At 41.8% G+C, this 21,928-nt stretch overlaps 1 protein-coding gene across 4 annotated transcripts in view; it reads right to left on the minus strand.

Annotated features, from left to right (window-relative positions):
* CREB5 (cAMP responsive element binding protein 5) overlaps positions 1-21,928 on the minus strand; it is a 395,972-nt gene that overhangs the window by 234,872 nt on the left and 139,172 nt on the right. For all 4 annotated transcript variants that reach the window (XM_081800341.1, XM_081800339.1, XM_081800340.1 and 1 more), the window contains one exon: positions 10,164-10,336. In XM_081800341.1, the coding sequence (XP_081656467.1) occupies positions 10,164-10,336 (173 nt within the window). The remainder of the gene's footprint in view (positions 1-10,163; positions 10,337-21,928) is intronic.

Consider the following 21,928-nt stretch of genomic DNA (forward strand, 5'->3'; position numbering starts at 1 on the left):
CGAACTCATAACCCCGAGATCAAGAGTCGCATGCTCCCCCCAACTGAGCCAGCCACATGCCCCTATTCTTAAATTCATTCTTCCAATGTTTTTGAGAGGCTATAATTTGGAATATGCATTTATAAAGCTGCATTTTTGTTTAGTTTTGCCATTAAAAATATACCTTGGCTCAGCATAGGGTTATAGAAAGACGTTAGAGGTAGACTTTGACACTGAATTTACAGGTTCATCAAAATGGCTCCATTCAAACTATCCAAACAATACTGAAGTAGAAGCAGCCTCTACTTCTCTTTAATCTAACAACTTACACTTTATCTCTTCAGATATTCAGTTTAAGCAAGACGTTGGGAAAAGTGAGAGGAAACGTCATGCTACGCAGTGATCCCTGAGAGTCTGCCAAATGCTTGGGCCCCCCACCCCTACAGATTCTGAGAACAACAAATTGTTTAACAAATGTTCAGTGGCTTGATGACTTGGTGACGGGTGTCTCTTGTTGCACTTGTCATTATGATTATTGTGTCAAAAATGTTTCTGGGTTTTCTGGACTGAAAATAATAGATTTGAGGTCAGCTGTGAAGTGCTGTGCATTTGGTTTGTGAATTACCATATCTGAACCAATATACAATGGGTCTATGATTATTGGGGAAGTAATTTCTGGCATTTCAAAGATGTTTGGGGGCCATCTGTTCTCTGCAAAGTTCTGCAACCCTGCAAAGGCAACCCAAGCACATGCCAGCGTGTCTCTACCCCACACTCACAAGGGTCCTATCATTTTACAGACTTTACCGGCTTATTCACCAGCCCAAATGCACTTTGCCAAAGGGGGTGAAACTATAAAACTCCAAACTCTTTTAAATGTGTCTGGTACCATTAAGAATGTTTATTACTCTACAGGAATTTCACATTAATATTTACCAAAAGCAAAACATACAAGGCAAATAGATTACTAGATTGCCTACTAAATTTGAAAATATCTGTTTTATGGAATTTCTTCTTCCACAATCCGCATCAGCCAAGCAGTGTTATAGTAGAGTGTTAGTCATGATAAAGAAACAAACTTGTTCCTAAGAGCTAGAAGAGGGCACTTACTAGATAATCTAGTTTCATTCTTTCTTTATATAAAATGGAAAAGTAGGGCCCAGAGAGGTCATGGGGTCTTTTCAAAGAACTTGTGAGTGGTAGAGTCAGAACCACCAGCCATGGCTTTCAGCCTCTAGCAATGGCTTTGCCCTGTGCCTCATTGAAATAGAATTCCATCTGGATGTAACTAAAACCTAATATCAAGGATTCCCTTTATACCCAAAATCCAAGACCAAATTAGATGTTTGTTTATGTGTTATTCTCATCCCACCAAAGGCGAAATATCCACAGAATTTATGTAATCTTTAACTCAATCCTCATTAGAAAGGATATAAAAAATGATGGTAGAGAAAATCCATTTGATCTAATATTATTGAAAAATATATGTGAGAGAACCTATTGAATCATTTATCTTTTGAATCCCAAGATGTCCAATTACATAAATACATGGTATTCGAAATGGGCACCATGGGCTATCTGCAAGTTCCTAGAACAGTCCTCTCTTAACTCGGAAAATACTTGTCAATCAGTTCAGATGAGAGTTATTCACACTTTAGGAGACATACAATGCTTGAGAATATGAAAACTACAAATGATCAGAAATGTCCACTGAGACACTGCCATATTACTTGGACATGCTCAGTCTTCAAAAGAGCAAAGGGTCCTCCCCAGTTACAGAGGATAAGACCTGCTTTATCAGATTCATTTCTTCTAGCATGCTTACCTTGCAGAGCACTGCAAAGACTAATCATTTCTCCATGTTAATACCCCTTTTGGCATTCACCAAGGAATGACTACACTTAGTAGGGACTCTCTTTGAACACCACCCCAGGAGCCATGTAAACTGACAGTGGTGAGCCAGGTAGGCATCCATGTTTCTGGTCCTGAAAACAGGAAACACTGAGCCAATCCCCATTAGAAACTATGACAAATACAGAGAGGTACAGTTAATTACTGCCTTTTGTATTATGGGAAACATATATCCTCAACCCCCACTGTCTAGTTATTTGGTGCCTTATCCAAGGTTACCTCTAGGAAGACACTAAATATCGATATGAGCTAAAGCCCTATGTTTCAAGTCTTCCACAAAGTAACCCCCAAAATGATAATAATGTTGGAAAAGAAGATAGTGAATTGCATTTTCCCACAGAGCTGCTTCTGGCAAGATCACTGTCAAGGTTTCTTGCATTGGACTTGTTTTATATCTTTCACTATCATGCTGTTGTTTAGATGTTTTTCTTGTTAGATCTCCAACAGTAAGATACTTTTAGCAAAGTGACAATAAAAGAACAGTTTATTGATAAGATTAGTGCAAAGGAGGAAACTACACATAGCCATGCGTGTAGCACTATGCCCCCAAAGAACTTGCCTTGCCAAGTAATTTTCAAAATTAAACGTGTTATGAAAATTCCGTTTTTTTTAGTGCTGAATAGGACTTCGAGGATTTTCTAGTGATACCTCCCCATTTTACAGGTGAAGAAACCAAACCTTGGGGAAGCCAAGTTCATTTAGACCCGTGGAACAGTGCAGTGTAGGTGGCCTGGCTTCTAATTCTGGCTCTTGCTATTCATTATTAGTATGACTTGGGGCAAGTCACGTAATTTCTGAACCTCACTTTACTCAAATGTAAAATGGGTATGTTCACGCCCATGGAACAGAATTATAAAATTATTGTTATTCACCCAGGAGTTGAGCCTAGAAATCAGATCTCTCTGGTTACATATGCTGGGACCCCTCTGTTTGACTGCACTGGCCTCCTCTTCCCAAGTATTCCCAAGCCCGATTCTGTTCTCATCCACAGCGGGACGTGAACACATCCGTGAACACATAACCTAGAGCTCTTACCAAACTCAGCTCCTGGAAGAAAACAAACCAAAAGAGAAAATACATTTGAGACAGAAAAGTAGCACTGCATGAGAAGTTTGCCACTGGGAATGACTTGCAATCAGCTGGTTAACCTTTTCATATATAGATGAAGGAACTGAGTGAGGCCCAGGGAAGTGGAACACTTGGCCAAGGCTAAAAACCTTTTAAATGGCAGAGCCTGGACTATCCCAAACCTGTGACCTCTGACCTCATGGCCAATACTTTTCCAAGACTCTCCTCTGATCTAACATAGTTTAGCTCTGAGCAAGCTCTTGCTCTCCAGGCATATCTTTCCAATATGCTGCAAAAAAGAACAATTGTCTAGATTTGCGATGGACACAAACCGAATGATCCTGGGCTATTTGCTCTAGAAGCAGATCCTCATCAGTGCCTATCTGTTTCTAAAAATGGGATAGGGGGAGATACACATGGAGAGACTTAGATGGAAGCTTCTGGACCTTTGTGAGCAGGGCTTCTGTTTGTAAGATCCAGAAATGAAATCCTCCTCCAAGAGGAGGTCACAGGCAAAGTCACCTATCCGCAGCAGGAATCAGAATAAGTCTGGAAGTCAGACTTCATCTAGGCAAGGACTAGGGGTCTTCCTTCAGACCAAGAAACCAAATGTGGAGCAACCAAATGGTTGAAAAAAGAGCGGTCACTCTCTGTAGTGACTTTGGTTTTCTTATAAATGAAGGTATTTGGCCAGTTGGTTTCTCCCAGGAGAAACCAACTCTCTGCCTCCATGTGCTCAAGACAGTCTCTGATCTCCCTTCTTTGGGGGCCAGGGACCTCCTATATCTTTCTCCTAGAGGACTGAAGCAGCTGCTGGCAACTCAAGGTGTCTCCCTCTGCCCTTGACCACCCTGCAGGTGTGTGTAAGCACAGAAGCTCTTCATACTGGAACCAGACAGACTGAGCATTAGCCAACTCCTGTGCATAGATGATTCTCCCAAATGGTCAGATAAGCTCATGTGTCTTCCACAGCACTGGGATAGCTATGCATAGGAGTAGAGGGAAAGCATGTGCTTTGGAGTCCAACAGACCTACACTCAAAACTCTGCTCATCTCACTGGCTGAATGATGCTGGACAAGTTACTTCTCTTCTTTGAGCAATAAAACTGGAGTAAATAATACCTGCCTCTCTGGGCTCTTGGACAACGATAAGAAACAAAATGCAATGCTAGATCAGTGCCTGGCACATAGTAGATGTTGGATAAATGTCAGCTTCCTTGTCTTCATTATCAGCCTGATAACCAAGGGCTTTTCTAACAAAAAGTTTGAGCCATTGAGAAGTGACCTCCAAGTTTCTCTTCCAACTACACTAGCTGTTTACGGACTGAATGCTTGTGTACTCCCCAAATTCATATGTTGAAAACCTAACCCCCCATGTGATGGTATTAGGAGGTGGGGACTTGGGAATTAATTGGGTTTAGATGAGGTCATGAGGGTAGAGTCCCCATAATGGGATTAGTGTCCTTATAAGAGTAAGAAATACCAGAATTTGCTAACTCTCTCACCTCATCCCCACTCCCACCAAGCACAAAGAAGAGGTCAGGCGAGTACACAGCAAGATGGCAGTTGTCTGCAAGACAGGGAAAGGGTCCTCACCAAGAACCACATCTGCTGACCAAGGTCCTTGACCTTGTACTTTCAAGCCTCCAGAACTGTGAGAAATAAATGTCTGTTGTTTAAGCCACCGGGTGTGTGATATTTTGCTTTATCCCTCTAAAGTGACTGAGGTACCAGCCTTGCTGTGTTCCAGGTGACTAGCTGTAGCACCAAGACACACAAAGCTTGCCTGAGGAATCCGAGGCAAGAGCCAGATTCAGAAACAAGAGCAAGGGTATTTTTCTGCTTCTCAGAATACGCAGCCATGTGCTCTGGTGTTCTGGCTCTGCCCCCTTCATCTGGCCACAATACCATGTGGTATTACAACTTCTGAATGTTGAGAAACCTTATATTTCCTCAAGTATCAGTACTTAATTTTTCGTTCCACACATAAAGCTCTGTGAGTGGAAGGCTGCTGGCCCCCTTGTCAGAGGTAATTTCTCAAGGCTCTGCATGGGATTTAACGGGAGCCATATGGTTAAATCCATCAACCGTCCCAGAAAGCATCCCCTGAAGGGCCCTCGTAAATGTTCTCAGGGCTGTGAAAGATCCAGCAACTTTCTAACAATAAAGCAATGTTCATAGCCATGATACTCAGCAAAACACAAAGCAGGAAGTAATGGCTTCTCTTCTGAATTCCTCAAGGGGGTCTTCAAGCTATCCTGGCAAAGGGCTGTGAGCCAGTGACAACCTGGGACCTGCTGGTCTGCTGCCTCCAGCAGAAAGAAGGCTGGCCTGGATGTCACTGGCATCAGCCTGTGGTGGGCAGTGACAGTCTTAATCATGCTCAGCTCAAGAAAACTCTTAATAGTGATTTTACACACCTACGCATTTACAGAGCAAGCACATTCCTAAGCTGTCCTACTGAAGTCTTCTTTAAATGTTGCTTTTCTGTGACAGCGTCATTTATGGACCTCCCATCCCCCCCACCCCCACCGAGCAACAGAGATACAAAAATCCTCAAATCAATTACCATTCCCATCTCAATGGACACCTCAAACAGCAACACCAACTCCTACAACAAAGCCATATGACTCTGGTAGAAAAGGTAGCGCTGCTTTTTAAAACAACACGTCTGAGATGTAACAAGCTTTTATTATTATTACTATTATTATTATTTTCCTTGGTCATGTCCACTGAGCTACACCTGATATTCTGTGTGATACATAGTGTCAAGAATTGCAAAGAGAAAAGAGAGAAAGAAGTGCAGAAAGGGTGAGAGAAGGCACAATTTATGATGAGTATCGGCTTCTCTTTATTTTACATAAAACAAGATTTGCTTCTATGGCATTTTATATATATTTCTGGCTAAGTATTAGGTGTATACTGCCTGGCTACAACCCCATGCAAATAGGGTTTATGACATCACATGGACATGGACACGGACACGTATGTGCCGGGAATATAAGCGATGTAAAATCAGGGAGGAATTTCATACATACATGGCTTCACAGATACATGCTGGTGACCATATTTTCAAGTTTCCTGATATTTTAATTAGAATATTCCACAATGAGCCAGATATCTTCTGTCCAAATATGAGCCTTGGTAGGAACACTTGTATATTTTGATGTTAGGCATAGAACATTTCTGTATTGTAAACTATTATGATCAAATAATTTTCACCAATCATCTCGCAAGCTTGCTTATTTGCCCAAATCCCTACAGAGAATTGAATTTGTAGAACATTTTGAATACAAAAAGAATACAGGAAGAAAACATGTGGAATACAGTGGCAGTGCTTCCCACAACCTATCAGAATTCTGTACTCATGTCCATTCTTGCCGATCTCCACATTCCATACTATCTTCATTGCTCTCCTGAAGAATTACTGAGCATGAATTACCTGCTCACACTTACTCCATAAAGAGAAATAGGCTTCTTTAGGTAAGCCGGAATCTATTAAGATTATAGCCACCTCCTCAACTGCTCATTGGCTCCTACAAAAACATCTCATGTGAAGAGAGACAGAGAGAGACAAAGAGAGAGTAAGAGACAGAGAAAGGGATGTACGTGACCACTTACATGCTCATCTACCATTTTTCCCAGGTTCTGCTGACTTAATCCTGAATTAATGAGCCTGTTACATGATATCTAATAAAAATGACTGCAATAGAGATACTGCTTGGAATCTGCCACATATTTGGTCCAAGGCTGAATCAATTTCATCTATATTTAACACATGCTTGTTTTCTGTCTCACTTGTCTCCCCCACAGCCCATGGCTCAACCCTTTTTTTTTCCATCTGGAAAACTTATCTCCTAAAATGCTACCATCAATCAGCCAAAGACACTCTTCCCGACAGAGCGTCTGCCAGTCTGACTAAGCACAAGTAGTCTCTAGTTTGGGGATGCCTCCCACACTCCCTAGCACTGTGTGTTTTTCTAGCCTGCCTAACCACACGAGTGCAATTTGGGATATTTATACTTACCTCCAGTTTCTATTGGGATAACAGCATTACTTTGACAGAACTGGGCATAGGGCATGGTGGGGGGTGATATGGGATGGCACGGACGTTGCCTATGTTGCTTATCTACCTACTTTTACATTTATTTCTTTGGATTTTTGCATTTCCATCTATTTTGGTCTACATTGGCTCAGCGCCTGCTCAAAAAACATGAAAATCAAATGCTTACAGAAATGCATACATTTAGTCCCCCAAAATCTTCCCCAGACACCAGTGCTATTCCCATTTCCAAGCCCTTCCTTGTCCACACCACTCCCAATACATTCAAGCCTCTAAGCTTAAATACAGCATGAAAGAAGGGGCAGAAAAGAAAGCAAAAGTAAGGTTGGCAGCAGAAGCCAAGCACTGGGAGAAGAGAAGGAAAAAAGAGGGAGCAGGAGACAGGCGGCCCCCTCCCTCTCCCACAAAGTTCCAGTCGTGAACACACCCACTGGCCACAGCAAAAAGCACTGTGCGTGGGCACAGGTGGGTCCCAGTCTCCCTGCTTGGATGCAGCTTAAGCGCTGAGCCTGAATGAAGACTTTCATTGCTGTTTGCTGTTTTTGTTGGCCAGTAGCCATGGCAAACATTTGCAGGTGGCTTGGCCAGATTTTGACACTTAAATATTTGAGGTTGTGATAAAAATCAGAATATTACTACAATATGGTTCTGTGCAGTCTCAAAAAAAAAAAAAAAAACTATCTGCAATTTCAAATGCTCATTTAAAGACACAGTCTCCAGAGGGAACTCATGTTTTAAAATAAGTACTCATTTCCTCTTTGCTGGGAGAAATAAAAGAGTCAACCATCCCCAAATGTTACCACCTAGAGTTTCATTCTGAATCCACTGGTGAGATGGGTTGGGTTGTTCCTTGCTGAGTCCTCGTGGCCATCCGGGCAAGGTTTTGGATGGGTCACATGGAGAAAATGGAAATGACAGGATGTGTGGGTTGGAATCAACATGGTAAGCACGACAGGGAAGGATCTGAAGAAAAGAAGCAGCCTCCCTCAAGCTTGGCAATGAGACAGAGTCCCAAAAGTGACAATTATCTCCTAGAACACACCAGGAGAGACACACAACACCCCAGGATTGGGAGTAAATGAGAAGATGGAGTGGGTTGGGAGGTCACATGTACCAGAGAAACACTCCCACTCATCCAGGCACAGTGACACAGCCTAGAAATGTCACCCAACTGTACAGCCCTGGGCCAGCTGGGTAAATTATTGACAGAGTCAACACCCATCTTAGAATTGAGTGCTAACCCTTAAAAGATTGTTTCACAAAAACCAGCATTGTACTAACAATACTAAGGACCTCCAAGAGGGTAGCTGGGGTGGGGAGAGGGGGAGGCAGGAGAACTCCAGGGGGGGAGGAATGTTATAAAACTGCTAGTAAACTCCAACACATTTTATGTTTTTTCCCCTTGAAAGAAAAATAAAATAATTATAATTAGCTGGCCTAACTGTGGATTGTCTGCCCAAAGCCAAACCACTAGAGTGAAAGAGTCCCTTGAAATTTAGATGCTGTCTTTAAAGAACCCACCCCACTCTCTTGGTGTATTATAGGTTCTTGCTTTGGATGGTGGCAATATCTGTTCCCATAGTCATTTGAAAAGGAAAGAAATATTTAACAGGGATACTATCTAATTTAGTATTGGCTTCTTCTAACAAAGCCAAGCATTCAAATGGCCAGAGTAATATTCTGTTTCTTAAATGGGAAACCAAATGTACCCATGACAGACTCACAAAACAGTCACTGCCCACAGCTCTCTTTTGTTAAGATGGGTCTTCGCAAATCACAACCCATCTGGTAAGTTGAGAAATGTGAGAGACAAGGTACCCCCGCCTTCTAGGGCATTCTAAGGAGGAATAAGCCAACGTTGTTCCTGGTGCTCACTCTTGATCTGAAATCCTTACAAGCATTAAAAAAAGGGGGGGGGCGGGGATAGCACGTGCCTGGCTTAATTGGTAAAGCATGCAACTCTTAATCTTGGGGTTGTGAGTTCAAGCCCCACGTTGGGTGTAGAGGTTACTTAAAAATAAAATCTTTAAAAAAAAAACAAAAACAAAGGGGGAAAGACACAGTGGCAAATTGTCAGGCAGCTTCTAATGGGTTTTTTTTAAATCACCATATCCAATATTCAGCTGAATATTCACACTAAATTCTGCTGCACATACTAAACACCGCAAGCTCCCTTTCCTATTTTAGAGAGAGAATTCTGGGAACATACAGCAAGCAGTTCTCAGCTTCCAGCAATATAAATTTATCAGAGCACTTTGGCTTAAGTTACTACCTTTTCTTCCTAAGAACCTGACTGCTCTTAAATCTTTTATTTTGTCTTCACTCTGCTCTTGTAAGGGTGGAAAGAAGACACACCACCATCATCCTGAAGGTAAGGAAGAAGGCCAGAGATGCTGCATTTCTGAGAAGCTGGCGGGTCATGCCCAGGCTTCGGGTCCTCAGACCACACTCGAGTAGCCAAGGGCTAGAGTTGTCACCTGAGACTCAGAAGTGAAAATTCAGAGTGTCTGGGATTCTGACAGGAGCTTTCTACCAATTTTGCTCAATACCACACTACTGTCTTTTTTACATAAATGAGGGGGAAACGGCTTACTTTTTTTTTGTTTTGTCTACACCAGGAATGAGCCTGGACCAATACAGAGGAAGGGGAGAGCTAATAAAGAGGTATTAACAAGGAAAAGAAGCAAGGAAGAATCATCAGAGGAAGGAAGACTGGAAATACATGAAAGACCCAGGGGATGTGCTTAGCAGATCTTAGGAAAAAAGGGACACACTCTGTTGGGGAGGAAAGTGGGCTGGTGAAACTTCCCTCTACCATCCTTAAGCATTTGTCCTGGAAACTATGCTCTGCTCTCCATAACACCCAAGGCGTTTTCCACAGTCACAAATCTTGTCTGAAGAAATGATGACACAGAATGACTTGCTTTGTCCCCCAAAGTCCAGGATCAAATAGTCTCCACCAAATGGGGGCTCCCCTCCCTTCTCCCATTAAAAGCATCACTCTGAGTGCCAGGTGATTTCACGCCAACCAGGAACACCAACTTCTGTCTCATTCAGTCTGAGCACCAGAAACAAGGAGAAAGTCCAGAACATTCTCCGAGCTCCAGCCAGGCCCCAGAGACAGCCGAGGAAGTCTCCTTACCCGATCTGGCGGTTGGTAGAAGGTGCCTGGGTGATGACAGAGCTGGACTGGGGTGACGGCATGGCTTGCTGAATCACAACACTGGTGTCATGGTTGGGCATCCGGGTGCTGCCAAGCTGGTGAGCTCCGGGCCCTGCCATGGCCCCACCAACTGTGTTATGCATCGAGATATTCTGCCCAGAGAAGACAGAGGGGAAGGTCAGAAGAAGTCAATGTTTTATTGTACTCTCAAGCTCTCAGAGGACGAAATTAGGAATCTGGTCATGTCAACTAAATAAAGAGTTATGGCTTCTGGCAAGCCATGGATCCATCCATCTTGTGATAACTTACAACTATGAGCAGATGAAAAATAACTATTTACCCTAACAGTAAAGCACATAAGAAAATACCATGAAGTTCACTAATCACTCTGTCGCCATCCTGATGTGAGGTTTATATCAGAGACACTTGGTGCATATCTTCTCTGAATTGGTGTGATATATACTGCATTTGAAAATGATTTCCATGGTAAGTGCACAATACTATGATTTAGTGAAGAACTGCTCAACATCCTGCTTTGAATGACATGCACACTGGGTTATTGTTTCTTTTTCAGTCCTATGAGAGTGGCCAACGACCTACTTTTTTTTCCCCAGGAAACTACTACTTTTCCAAATCATAATCTGGGTACTCATGACCCAAGTTCAACTACCTGGAGAGTGAGGATGGATGACTGGAACAGACGACCAGGTGTCTGGAATCCAATGCCAAGAGCAAAAGTTGCAACTTTCTGCTGCATGTCCATAAAATCAATCTCTAACAATTTTTATGGAATAACAGAATACAGAACAATGACTGCTTGTTCATTTACTTGTTCACTGTCTTACTCTAGAACGTAGAATGTTTATGTTCGTAACTCGCTCTCGTGGTGCTTGGAACACAGTAGGCACTCAGTAAACATACACTGTATGAATAAACTAGTGAAGGTCTAAATGAGACATCCCAGTCACTTAAGGGAACTAATATCATGTGCTTATTTCTGATAACTTGAATGAAGGTTTCTTTGTTTAAAATGCAAAAGTAAGGTAAAACATGCAAGGTAAAGCTGTCTTAAAAGACAGCTCTTTCTAGCAAAAAAAGTTACTGGGACAAAAGAAGAGGATTCACACAGGGGCAGAGGAAGTCTCTTCAACATGGCAGAGCTAAAAGGTGAGAAATTCAGAGCCTAGAAAAGAAAGGGAAAGTACAGGGTAAAGTCAAGTAAGTAAGTGGGCCTCTGTAAATAGCTAAGCACAACTCCTCAGCCTAGAAGGGTAGTGAAATTCGAGAGGTCAGTTGGACAATGGGGTTGAGGATGGCAGGAAAGAAATGGAGTGTCACTAGCAATTTACTAGAGGGAAAATATATATCTGTCTGCGCTTTGGGGTTAGCAAAGAAAAAAATAAATGTTACCCAGGAGAACCAGAAGTGGTTCTTTGAAGTTCTTCTGCAAAGAACAGGATTTCCTGCACTATGTGTTAAATGATGGTGATAACATATGGTATTTGGGGTGGTTGTGTCCATCACATTGCACCTTTCCCAGATTTCTGATTTCTAAATCCTGACCACACAGTTTGTCAGGAGTCCAGATGGAAACTGGGCACCTGGTTTAGACCGCGAGCCGACTGTGTTATCGTGGGATCCCAGAGGCATGAACAGGCTTTTATACACACACACAGTCCAAAGGCTCCTCTTATACACTGGAAGGTCTTTCTGACGTGGGAAAATATTGTGGTTGGTTAAAGCGAGATGAAAGGAAATGGTGATTTGTGTTGGAGTGGCAGTGTAGGGATATGCTTAAGTTCTTTTTATAGGGCCTGGAGACATAGAGAATTGAACTAAAATAATAATGAAAATAAAGATAATTGTGTTACTTCTTTTGAAAGTGAGCCTTAACAAACATATTTCCCTGGGCCTTAATGAGGCCTTGATGAAGTCAAAAATTACAAATATTTTTTTTTCCTCCGTTGTTTGGATCCTCGGAGATACTCAACCATTTTTCATCTTGCTCACAGTCACCTATTTTGCCAATAATAGATCTGAGGCACAGAAGGATTTCAGACTTTCTTTTTAGAATTATTTCTGTTGTGCTGTGCTATCAAGGATTATGAGTAGAGCTACATAATCTAAAATTTAAAATAATAATCTTTAAATTGCCAAAGAAGGATATAAAATGTATGAACTCTCCTTGAGTTACCCTTGATACCTCTTTTCCATCACCCCCATATGCAGTCCCCTAGTATTGCAAATTCAACCTACACATCCTTCATCTCTTTCTATCTTTCCATTTCACCTTCTGCCAACCTACACCCAACCAGCATCATCTCCTTTCCTGGACTAGATAGTGGTATCCTAACTGACCTGTCACTCACTATGGCTTCCCTTTCTCCTTTTGCCCATATACAGCCACAGTGATCTTTTCGAAAAACAAAACTAATCATATCATACAATTCTCCTTACCCAACCACACCTTCCTACCCCCACCCAACAAGCTTCTTAGATGGCTTTCATGGTTCAGAAGACACTGAGAGCACTCTTTGTGTGACCTACAAGGCCTATAGGAGACCCTTCCTACCTCCCAGCTCATCTCACGCTATTCTCACTCTTGCTCTCTGCTCTTCACTCCACCTTTCTAGCATGTTCTTGCCCTCATACTGCCCGTGCTCCATTTCAGCACAGGGGCTTGGGATATGCTGTTTTCTGCTACCTGGGCCCTCCCCTGACTCAACCTTCAAATCTCAGATTAAGCATCATGTGAGGAAGACTTCCCTGACCTCTGTAGTGATGGGGACCCTCTCCTTTGCAGCACTTTTTACAAGTTCACAATAGTTTTGGTTTGATTAACATGTTTCTTCCTAGAGAACATAAGCACAATATGAGAAGAGACTAAATCTGACTTTACTCCCCATTGCCTCTGTTGCCTAGATCAGTGCCTGGAATATAATAAGTGCTCAATAAATACTGAGTGAGTGAGTAAACTATAAAATGGACATTCCTAAAATATTCAGTATGAGGGGGTCTTTTATTCCCTGGTCAATTTTTGAGAGTGCTAACTTTTTGTTTATTTACCTTGAGATCTCAAAGTATGCTCACAGTAATAGAGTTTTAGATATTAAGGTACTTGTTTGATTATGGGCTAGAGAAATAGAAAGGACCAGAGTTAAGAAGAAATCCACAAACATGGGATGTAGACTGGAAGTAAAGCCTTTGAGAAAATATTAAATGAGCCCTTGGAGGAAGATGCCAAGAAGTGAGCTCTGAATCTTTGAGCACTTTGGCTCAAAGGTTGGCAACAACAATTCCTTATCTCCACCATGAAAACTAGGAAAAACCGATCTATATGCTATGCTATAGCACAAAGAAGTTGGTTTGATTTCTTCAGAGGGAAGTGTGTTAAATCAAAGAAAGAACGGCCTCTTTAATGAGAATCATTAAAAAGAATTTTAAAAACTATGCAGGACTATACCTCACATCCTCTCCCACCAACATTGAAGACATCTCTTTGACTCTGTGATCCCCACCTGAGATGGAAAAGGCTCCTAAAAGTTGTATTCTAATTCTTCAATAATCTCTTTTTTCTACCACACATGAAATCCACAAATTCTCCACACTCACTCCCCCAGACCCAGAGAGTAATTTCAAAACGTTTTGGAAAAATAAACAATTAGGCAAGCATTATCATTTCACATTAAGAGGAGATGATTTTTTTTCCCTTTAAGCATTACATAGTAACTCAAACATGAAATTATTTTCTGAGTTCACATTTTCCCAATTATGGGTTCAAAACCTGTCTTCATTGATAAAAGAATGGCACTTTACCTCTGGATAAATTAAATATCCAGTTTCAAAAACACAACGAGTGACCACATCTCGCGGAGTTATTTTTGCTAGTATAGGTGCAGAGATTTGGAGCTGATGAAACAGTGTCACCAAACCAGCGGATGGGGGTCAATATACAGGGAAGGATCGGAGGTGTTCCTCGAGGCTCAGACTCTGGCCTTCTCTTGTTCAACATTTTTATCAACAGCTTGGATGAAGATGTAAAAATCATGCTTATCAAATCTGCAGTTGACACAATGTTGGGAGGCATAGCTTATGTTCTGGGTAGTAGAGTCAGGTTTAACTTGAGCCAAATTTATGATCTGGCCTTCAAAAATGCTAACATAAATCTAGGTTGCTGTAGGAGAAGTGCAATGTCCAGATCAAGGGAAGTAATTATTCCACTGTAGAGCACGTTGAACTGACCAGATTTGGCCACCACATTTTAAGGGGGAAATTGACAAACAGGAGGGAATGAAAGCAATGAAGGCATCCAAAATGCTTTACAGGAAGAACCGTAAAAGAATCAGGGAATATTTAGTCTGAAGAAGAAAAGACTTAGAGGGTCATGCTAACTGCTTTTAAATATTTGTGGGATTAGATGTAGTCTATGCTACTCCAGAGGGCATAATTTCAAAAAAATGGGATCATGATGATAAAAGCCAATGATGACTATAATTTGAGTTCTTATTTTGAAGTAACCACTATGGTAGATGCTTTATAAACTGCACCTCTAATCCTTGCAATGACACTACACGGTCAGCATTATTATCCTCATTTTAAGATGATAAAGAGAGTAAAATTCCTCACCATCACTAAAAATATGTCATTCACCTCTGGCCACCCTCACTCCTTCTGGACTGATCTTTTAAAAATACAAGTTTGACCTTTTGTCCAAAGACAAAACAAGCTGCCTTGTAAAGCACTGAGCTTTCTGGCATCAGAGTTAAGCCAATAGAGAATAGTGGCCATCTTTCAAGGATGTCACCAAGAGGATTTCTGCATCAGGAGGGAGATGGCGCTACATGACCTCCAAGGTCTCTTCTATTGCTAAGATTCTCTCACTTATGATCCATGGCTCATACTTTGGCTCAGTGCTTCTAGATGATTAGCAATATGTGATAATGTTGGAAATATACTGGCTTAGGTCTGTTCTAGTCCTGGCTCTCTACCCCTCCTTGCAGCCATGTAACCTGGATAAATCACTCGACCTTCGTCAGCTCTGTAGCCTCATCGCTAAAAGCAGGGGGCTGGACTACCTGGTTTTCATGATTGTTTCCGGCTCTGATACTCCACAAGTCTCTCTCGATGTTACATTTTATGAGACCTTAAATATCCAAACAGACTTTTTTAGACTCTGATTCATGGGCCTACAAACATTGATTTTTCTCCATAACCATAAGCTTTTGCAGAAATGAGCCTTCTGAAAATTATAGCTTTATGCCAGACCCAAGGGATCATGATTCAAGAAACGGATCCAACACAAAGTAAAATTTCTCAGACTTCAAAGATGAAAATTCCACAAACTATTTTCACCTAAATTGTTCACTCTTTGGTTCCAATTTCTCTGCATGTTCCTTTGACTTCCTCCCTTCATATCCTGCAGTATACCTTGCTCCCCATTCACTGTTGTTCTGAGACATAAAGGGTGTAAATGGGATGAGAACCGGGGGCATAATGAACCTTGATTGCATACTCAGTGAGCTTGGGGTAGAGTGGTAATTGTCTTTCTGCATGCATGGGCTTGGAATACAATATGCAAAAAAACAACCCAATGTATATGAATATACGTTCTTACAAATACCTATAATTTCAGGGTGTGGTAATGAGGGATGAAGGGCAGTGGACCACAAATGAAAGTAAAAGTTGGAGCGTACAAGGAAAAGGTTGTTGATTCCCATAAGGTCCCAAAATGTTATCTTCAAATCTATATTCTGTCCAACTGCCAAGGTGTGGGCACTTTATGGGTTTCTCTATAAAGAGCCAGGGTCATCCCGACACGCGTTTACAAGTCGAGTTGTGCAATCTTGGAATTGTCTGCATCTTAATGATGCCCGGGCAGTTATGAAGACTTTCAGAACTTCCCAGATGTAAACATCCATGAATTGCATCCAAAAGATGTCTGAGACATTCACAGGATAACAAAAGTTCTAACCTTCCAGAAGAGACTAAGTTTTCTGGAGGTCTAGGAAGGATTCTAGAAGGATTCTGACTCCTCCTCTCTGGTGCTCTCAGGAGCTGGAATACCAGTGTGAATATTTTGAATCCTATTAAGAGGATAAGCTGCTCCATGACAGAGGAGACAGAGAAGTATTAGAGGGGACATGGTGGGGTTGGGAAGCAGACCAGGGGCCATGCCAGTTGCCTCTCTCTCCATAATATTCTCCTTAGTGTAGCCGCACAGTGAAAGAGGAACAACATAAGACAAGAAACCATCTCAGGCAACCTTTGCAAGTGGGGAAGGAGCACTGTGAAAACCCCAGCTGTGACATGCACATTTAAATTCTGCTTTTTTAGAGTTTGCTACTTATCCCAGAAGAATTCTAAGGGGAACCATGGTACAGAATGAAAACATGAGCACCAGAATAGGGCTCAAGTTCAGATTAGCTCCATATCATCTGGAGCATGTTAAGTTCTCCGAGCCATAGCTTCCTCATCTTTAAAACAGAGATAATCCTCTAATGGACAGAGTTGTAATGAGTGTTGTATGAGATGATAGATGCCCCAGCACAGTGCCAACTACATACGTGTACTTTTCTCCTTTTACTGTAGTGTATAGTTCCAAATGTGAAGCTCAGAGAGTCATGTTCATTTTGGGTGGCTACTCCCCATAATTGGTTTTAATAGAAATATTACTAATAATGGCTGGCACTTACACAGCATTGCCATATGTCAGAAAACTCATTTAATCCTTATCAGTCTAGGAGGTAGATACGATTATTAATCCTCATTTTATAGATGAGGAAACTGAAACACAGAGAGGTTAAGTAACTTGCTCAAAGTCATACCACTAAGAAGTGGAGGAGCTCAGATCGAGGCCATCTGGCTTCTGAGTCCAGGCTCTTACCTACTAAGCCAAACCTGCCTCTACAGTCTTGCTGTAAAAATATTTTCTAGTGGAAAATGACATGGCAAAAAATAAAATGTACCTAATATCCTTTCTAGGGCCGTTAAAAGAAGTTATTAATTCTGGTATGTGATCCTGAGAATTACAGTCATACCACTAACTTGGGTCTATGTCATCACCACCATCTTCATACCTACAAAAGCCTGGGAATACACCATTAATTCATTTCAAAGTTATCGATTAGCGATCCTTGTCTTAATGTCATGTTGTCTGCCTAGGTCTTTTTAGACTGGTTTACACTGAACAGGGCAGATTAAGATTAGGAAAGAAAGCTGTAGTTCAAAAACTTCTGAATGATACTTTTATCAAACTATCAAAACAACCAACTCTCACTCACTCATTCTTTGATGTTAGTTCACCTTCTTCAACAGTTCCCAGAGTTAAGAAAAAGGCTGAGAAAGAGATAATTTCTCTGATGTTTGGATCAAGTTCAACTTCCGAGGCAACTTCCCTTACAGTGGGTAGAAAGGCAGCTTGCACACTGATGTGACCCTCAGTGGCCTTTTGCAACTCACCCGTTTCCAGGCAGTAGGCAGCCCCACCTCCCAGTGGGGTCCTAGACTCGAGTCTGCAGGATACAGAGCAGCAAGATCCGTCTGACCGGCCTGTGCTCTCCTCCAACTCCAGACCTCTGTCATCCTTTCTAATACTGGGTTTAGACAACAGAGCCCTGAACCATCCCTGTAAGAATTTTATAGCTATTCATTTAATATTGTAGTAAAATGCTCAAGACAATAAATGTCTTCTCAGGTGCCACCCTTGACTGTGAGAAACAGTTTTTGGGTGTCTCTCAAAGATCCTGCTCCTTCCTGTTCAGATTCTCAGTGCCGTGGACTGTCGGTGTCTCTCCTCTCACCTACCACTTTATTGTCTTGGTTAATTCTGCTAAGTATAATCATATGGGTTAAAAGGAAGGAAATGATGCCACTTCATTCAGGTTATTAGAATTACAGTTGAGCACATGTCTGTAGTTGATGCATCTACAGATATCTTGGAAGTTAGAAATTAGTCTAATGCCACTGAAAATATTGTACTCACTGCTCACTGGTAAAGTTCCTCCTTTCTCAAGAGTCTTCCTCAAGAAAGCTGTGGCATCAGCCTACTTAAACAATTCCGCTGGCCCTACCTCTGATGTATGACTCGAACCTTTTACAATCTTTCCCATATCACCTCCTGGCGACCCATCCTCTCTGTCCTCTCCCCTCTCATTCACACACACAGACCTCAATGCTTCTTGACTACTCCTCACCACTTCATGTTTCTTTTTTACCTTTGCACGTAATATTTCCTCTTTGCAGTCATCCAAGATCCAGTGCCAATGTCCCCTCCTCTGTGGAGCCTTCTCCCACTCCTGGCCCCATCGGCTGTTCCCTGTTTGTGCTCCCACGGTACCTTTCCCACACCACCATTAAAGAGCCTGACTTATTTCCACAAGTGTTTCCTCTGTCAAACTTGGACTAGGGAATACACCACGTTCATCTGAGGACAGCCAGTGTCTGCTCCTTGGTGTGCACCTTGTAGATGTGCAATAAATTCAATTATTCAGTGAATAAATGAATGACATGTGCTTTTGAGCAAGTTTATTGCTTCTCTTTGCTTCAGTTTTCTCATTTGTTAAAGAGGAACAACTGTACCTTGTAAGATTTTTATAAATATTAAGTTAGGTAATACAAATGCAGAACTTAGTACAATGCTGGATACATTAAATGTCCAATAAATGTTAGTAGCCATTACTATAATTATCATTACCATTATCATGATCGCAACCAATGCTAACACTACCTCTACACTAGGTAGAATCAAGTAACCATTCCTTTGTCCTCCATTGTACCCCATAAATGCTTCTTTCAAAGTTCTGATTACACATTGATATATTTACTTATTTTTAAGGTCAGTCCTCCCCTTCTAGCTATGAAGACTTTGACAACAGGAACCATGTCCAATTTCACATAGCTCTTCTCAGGGCCTAATAAAATACCTGTCGCATAGAAGCTTATTACCAAATGAATGTGTAGGGAATGGAACTAGGGCTGTGGAAAGAGAAAAAAGAAAAAGTATGAATTCTCCCAGAAGGCCTACAGTTTAGAGGGAATATGGAAATTTAGGGACAGAGGGGAATGAAAAACAAATGAATCTCAAAACTACCTTTACTTACACAGGCAATAGAGACAAAGAGAGACACATCATCTAGAGCTGATGAAGCCATGGCCTAAATGGTGCAGGGCCTGTCAATGGGTCTGTGTTTTCCTGTGAGCTCCACCATTAAGCACGTGATCTTGCTCAATTTCTTAGTCTCTTGATTTGGCCTTCATAATGATTCCCACATCTGTCTTTTCATTGCTATCCCATGAGCTCCAGAGTTTCACTAGCCCCTATCTTGATCACGCTATAGCTTCCTACTGTCCTCCTGGCTTCCAAACCTTCTGGTCCCTCCCAGACCACTCCAGACCTCACGGTCCAATTAATTGGTATGAATCAGCACTTTCCCAATGCCACACCTTAACTCTAAAACCTCCCAGAGCTCCCCATTGCTTACAACGCTAAAGCCCACTCTTAGCCTTGCCTTCAAAGGCGCTATATATCCAGCCTCATCTCTCACCCCTGTCCCCTATGCCAACCCTCCACTCCAGCCACACTTCTCTACTCACTACACAACTCAGGAGTTCAAATTACCCCCTTCACACCTTTACAAGTACTTTCTCCAGGCCCAGAGTTTGCTCTCTTCGTACCTAAGTCCCATCCTCCAAGCAAAATAAAATTGGTTGATAGTGTTTTTCTCAAGTACAAATGAGGATAGTATGCCCCTGCTTCCTTTTAACTAAAAGCGAAGATACAGTAATGGTTTGAAAAGAGCTTTAATAACATATGGATTATCCTACCTCCCCTGCTCTTCTCTCCTCTGACATCCCCTCATTCTTGGAAAAACTGCTTTCCTCTCTTCATTTCAGGTTCACCTTAAATATTGCCTTCTCAATGTTACCTCCCTAACTAAAGAAACCCCCTGTTATTTTCTACCTCAGCACCCCAAACCTTTCCTTTATAGCATGTGTCATAAGGCACAATGTTTATCATGATTATTTCCAGTGAGATTATATATATATAATCATTATCAATTCCAGATAAATTCCTGGAAGGAAGGGAAAGTGTCTGTCTCATTTTCTATCACTAGTGCCCAGCTCAGGGCCAACAATGAACTAGGCAACCAATGACCGAATGGAGAAATGAATCATGATTTCTGAGGTGATGATACAGGAATAAAGAGCAATCAAATTACAATTTCCTCTTGTCTAAGTTGGGCACACGGTCATCTTAAGCCTGAGATACAAAGAGATAACATTCGCTGATCTGAATCCTCGTAAGTCCTACCAATAGAGAGAGGCCAGAAACAGCACAACAGTCTCCTCAAATTGCCCTGTGTTTGGTCAATTCAAATCACTGGTTGAAGTGAGGCAAGACAGGCCTCCCTAAGTAACTGGAAAATAGACAGGGAAACGCCAGAGTGAAATGGTGACAAACAAGGAAGGAACTGGTGTCCTGAGGCAGGGATGGGGGAGGCACATGAATGGCACCCATGGCATTATCAGGCTCACATCTCTGCATGGCACAGGGAAGAAAAGTTTCTTGAATATTGTGAAAGGGGCACTGAGCATACAGGGAAATGCTGAGGAGGCACACTAAGAACCTGGCATAGCCACGCAAGAGGCAAATGGCCCGTTCTAGAATTGCTAAACACATCTTTCTTCCTTTCTCCCCAGAAAATGTAAAATTACTAAAATTAAGAGTGCATCTAAAACTACCACAAGGATGCTGAGGGTCTGTTTCCTCAGCATTTCAAAGAGAACCAAATACTTACTTAATGACCAGAAATATAAATGTAGCTGCTAATGGTATACTGCAGATCTAAGAGATTTTGCCTTTCCCTCCCCTAAGCGCCCCCTCCTCAGCTCTTCTCTCCAGGCCAAAAGAGCTGGAGGGTAGGGCTGTCCGCTAAGATGAATTTGCGTGAAAACTCCCCTGCCTGGAGCATTGGTTGGGTACCTGCATTCCTGAATATTTGGCAACAGCACGCTCTTAACATAAAATAGAAATGTGATCTTCAGTGGGAAGGAAAATGTGCTACAAGATAGACTTCCTCCTCTGAAACAATAGAGAATAAGAGTACTTGCCCTTCATTTCACTTCTGGTGGAACCCGTCAGGTGGCTTGCCGTGAATGGCCTTGCTTTGTAAATTGTTCGATACTTTACAAACAAAAGTTACTGCTATGCTGTGCTAATGATCGATATTAATTAAGCAGCATATTTCTATCCTGGGAAGTGGATGTTTTATTGGAAGACAAGTTCACTTCAATCGCCACTGCGTCCAAGCAAACTGAATCATAGCTACTGGTGTTTGTTAAGTCTGAGACCAAAAACCAAATCACATAATGCAACACAGGAAATCAATGATTTAGTCTGTCTTATTTGATGAAATCCTAATAGAAAAGAGATAACATTTTTATCCTGACCATACCAAGCTAAACAGCCTTACTGTGTAGCACAGGGGCACTGGACACCACTGGATGCAATGGTCATCCAGTGATGTCCACTGTCACAGCTCTATGGTCTCCATACCATAGAGCTGTGACAGTCCTCAAAGAAACTTCTGGAAAGAGTGATTTTTAAAATAAGAATTCCTACCAGTAACTTGGGTTCTCTGGATCCTTAGGAATCCAGAAAAGTGCAGAGGGGGTCAATGAGATGGTTTCCATGTTTACAAGGCATACAAGGTACATCCCCAAACCTACATGATACCACCCATTAC

The sequence above is a fragment of the Leptonychotes weddellii genome, chromosome 12, assembly GCF_054177405.1.
Source record: "Leptonychotes weddellii isolate Sample4059 chromosome 12, ASM5417740v2, whole genome shotgun sequence".
In the NCBI taxonomy this organism is placed as follows: Eukaryota; Metazoa; Chordata; class Mammalia; order Carnivora; family Phocidae; genus Leptonychotes; species Leptonychotes weddellii.